The sequence below is a fragment of the Peromyscus californicus genome, unplaced genomic scaffold, assembly GCF_007827085.1.
Source record: "Peromyscus californicus insignis strain IS unplaced genomic scaffold, ASM782708v3 Scaffold_12__1_contigs__length_115047231, whole genome shotgun sequence".
Classification (NCBI taxonomy): Eukaryota; Metazoa; Chordata; class Mammalia; order Rodentia; family Cricetidae; genus Peromyscus; species Peromyscus californicus.
This window is the reverse complement of record NW_026294413.1, coordinates 73,007,849-73,011,115: the sequence shown is the minus strand read 5'-3', so window position 1 is coordinate 73,011,115 and position 3,267 is coordinate 73,007,849. Positions and strand designations below refer to the sequence as shown.

The 3,267-nt window shown below is 34.3% G+C and overlaps 1 protein-coding gene across 1 annotated transcript; it reads right to left on the bottom strand.

The window, feature by feature from the left end:
* Window positions 1–250: 250 nt before the first annotated feature.
* Window positions 251–1,207, bottom strand: LOC128107998 (olfactory receptor 4K2-like). Its single transcript, XM_052734324.1, has one exon. The coding sequence runs from the start codon at window positions 1,205–1,207 to the stop codon at window positions 251–253; it is 957 nt and encodes a 318-aa protein (XP_052590284.1).
* Window positions 1,208–3,267: the final 2,060 nt, after the last annotated feature.

Below are 3,267 nucleotides of genomic sequence, written 5' to 3'. Positions count from 1 at the left end.
ATAACTGGCATTATTTCTTTTAATCACTTAATTCCTCTTTAAGCTGTAACTATTATGTGGTCCTTTTTTCTATTGAGTTGATTATTCAACATTCTAACTAAACAGCAAATCCTGATATTTTTATAACTTTTTCTGTAAACAGTTACTTCCATTAACTTCTTTTTAAAGTTTCAAATGTACCTTTTTACACTCATCACACAGTATTTCTGTTTCATAACACCTGTTACACTTAATAATGAAGAATTTAAAACTAAAATGAATGGGGAGGAGCTTCTGTACTGAAATTGAGAAACTTACTTCTCAGTTTCTTCATGGCTGAATTTACTTCGTGATTTCTCAAAGTATATATTACTGGGTTCAGAATAGGAGTGAAGATGGTATAAAATACAGATAGGATCTTTTCTATCACAAAGCTGTTTTGTGGCCACATATAGATGAAGATGCATGGTCCAAAGAACATGAAGACCACAATGAAATGGGCTGTACAGGTGGAAAGGGCCTTAGATGACCCTTTGGTAGAATGATTCTTTATTGTAACCAACACAATAACATATGAATTAAATAACAGAATAAAGCAAGACAATGCAATTATGCCACTTGTTGAAATCATAAAGAGACCAAGAACGTAAGTATCCACACAAGCCAACTGGAACACCACAGGAAGGTCACAGAAAAAGCTGTCTATCTTATTGGGACCACAGAATGGTAATGTGAGGGCAAATATGACCTGGCTCATTGAATGCATGATTCCCACGATCCAAGAAGACACCACAAAGAGAATACACACTTGGGGACTAATGATTGAAGCATAGTGCAAGGGTTTACAAATTGCAATATACCTGTCAAAAGACATAGCCATTAGTAAAATAATCTCAGTACCAGTGAACAGGTGGAGAAAGAATATCTGGGAGATGCACCCACCAAAAGAGATTGTTTTATGGTCAGTTAGATAGTCTATGATCATCTTGGGAGTGGCGAAAGAAGCAAGAGACATATCAATAATAGAAAGATTGGTAAGCAGAAAATACATAGCAGAGTGTAGGTGAGAGTCAGATATGACAATGACAAGTATGATGCCATTACTCACCATTGTTGCCACATAAAAGAAGGAAAACACTATAAAGAAAAATATCCGTAGTTCCCAGGAATTAGAGAGTCCCAGCAAAACAAATTCAGTCACAACAGACTTATTATCCATATTAATCATCTGGATTCATAGGTAGAGACCTGCACATATACAAAAATATGCATAAATATACATGTGTGTATATTATTCTTCCTATCCTTTTCCTCCATCTTATCTAATATCTTGACTTGAGAGAAGATTATATAACATTAGTAAAGAAACAAATACTTTTTAAATAAATGTACTGAAAACAGTACTCTTTTCTGGCACTAAATACAAATAATATGCAAATAAAATGAACAGATCTACCATGTATTTGTCCATCTGTTCATCTGCACAATCTTAATGATTATAGCTAATGTATTGTAATAACGTCCTTCACACTGACAACGTATTAAACATGTATAGAGAAACACACATTTGTTTACAAATATGCAGTGAGTCATTGCAAACATAGTCATAAAGATACCCATATTCAAAAATCAAATAAAAATATATCACATGTAAGGGATCTTAAGTAACGTAACAGCACTTCATAAAGCAGTTGTAGAAAATTATTAATTTCCAAAGAACTGACGACATATTTATAAATATGAGTTTCCTGGTTGATCCACACCACACGTACTTAGAAAACTACTTTTACTGGTACTGATGGAGAAGGCTGTCCGACTTACAATGGACAATGCCCTATATTCATACACATCTAATGGAAGAGCATTACCCCCTATAATCATTGGAAATAAATTACCTTCTTTTTTCTCACAATTTCACTCATACTAAATTATGAGTTTGTTCCTCCTACAGACATATGCAAGTTTACAATTCAGAATTTATTTTTTGCTCCTAAAAGATACATCACACAAATTTCTATGGATGAGTTCAAAAACAAATATATCTCTTTTGTCAATTTTCAACAAATTCTTTCTGTTTTGTGGTATATAGCAACATACATAAGCTGCTTTATTGATGGGAGGAAAAGGACCAGCAATTAAGACTGTCAGAAGAAGTCTTTTATAATAAAACATTACTTACTCTGTCTATGGCAGAATCCAGGCTCTAGATTTATTGAATATTAGATAAGTTTCTTTCTGAGATCCCTAGGAGACAATTTCAAGCGTAAATGAGTGACCCTGCCTACCCATTTGTTGTTTAGAAGCTGTAAATTAAACAAGCATTGTAGGGAACTGGAAATTGACCAAGAAATCATCTTGCAATGGGATTTATTAAAAAACAAAGAAGTATCACATTAGTGAGCTCACAAAGAAAATTCAAGAATCTTATGGGATTTTATAAAGGTTGTTTTCACCTGGACCTATGTCCTTTGAGAGCAGAATAGAAAATGGAAAGGTCATCATTTCAAAAAGCTTGGAAATACCAAGACAACTAATCACAAGTGTTGGTTATTTAACCCGGTTTGGAAGTAATTGAGAAAAAAATCAAGAACATTCACCTCTGCTTTAAGTAATCTAGGGTTCTTTGAAGATTTCAAACATCAATAAATAAAATATTTGGGAACATGCAATGAAACATATCCTGCATGAGGGAAATGGACCTCAGGCAACAAAAAAGTCTTGTAATGTGCCAACTATTATCAAATTGTAGGAAGTTTTCAGGCAATCCAAAGCAGTATTCTATGCATGGACTCACCAAGGAGCTCTCAGAAGGAAATTAAGGCAGGTAATTATTACTTAAATAAGTATAATAGGTAATTTTGACTAAGGTGTTAATGTGAATGTGATCATTAATAAAGTGAAAATTTTAAGTGAATATTGTTCTGAATAATTTCACTTATCAAGTGGCAGTTCCTGCAGTGGACTGCATTTATTTAAATAAAAATTGGTAGGCTGTGGAGATGACTCAGTCAGTAAAGTATGCAAGAATAAAGACATGATATCAAGAATTCACTAAAATCTGTGCACAGTGGCACATAGTTGCTTACTTTCAATCCCACTGTTGGGAAAACAGAGGCAGAAGGATCCCTAGGACTTTCTGGCCAGCCAGTCTAGCTGAGATCATGAGCTACAAGTTCAATGAGAGACCCTGCCTCAAAAACTCATGCGGTGAAGAGACCAGGATTGACATCAATGCTGATTTCTATCTGACTTCCATACACAGGCACACGTGGTACATGCAACTACACA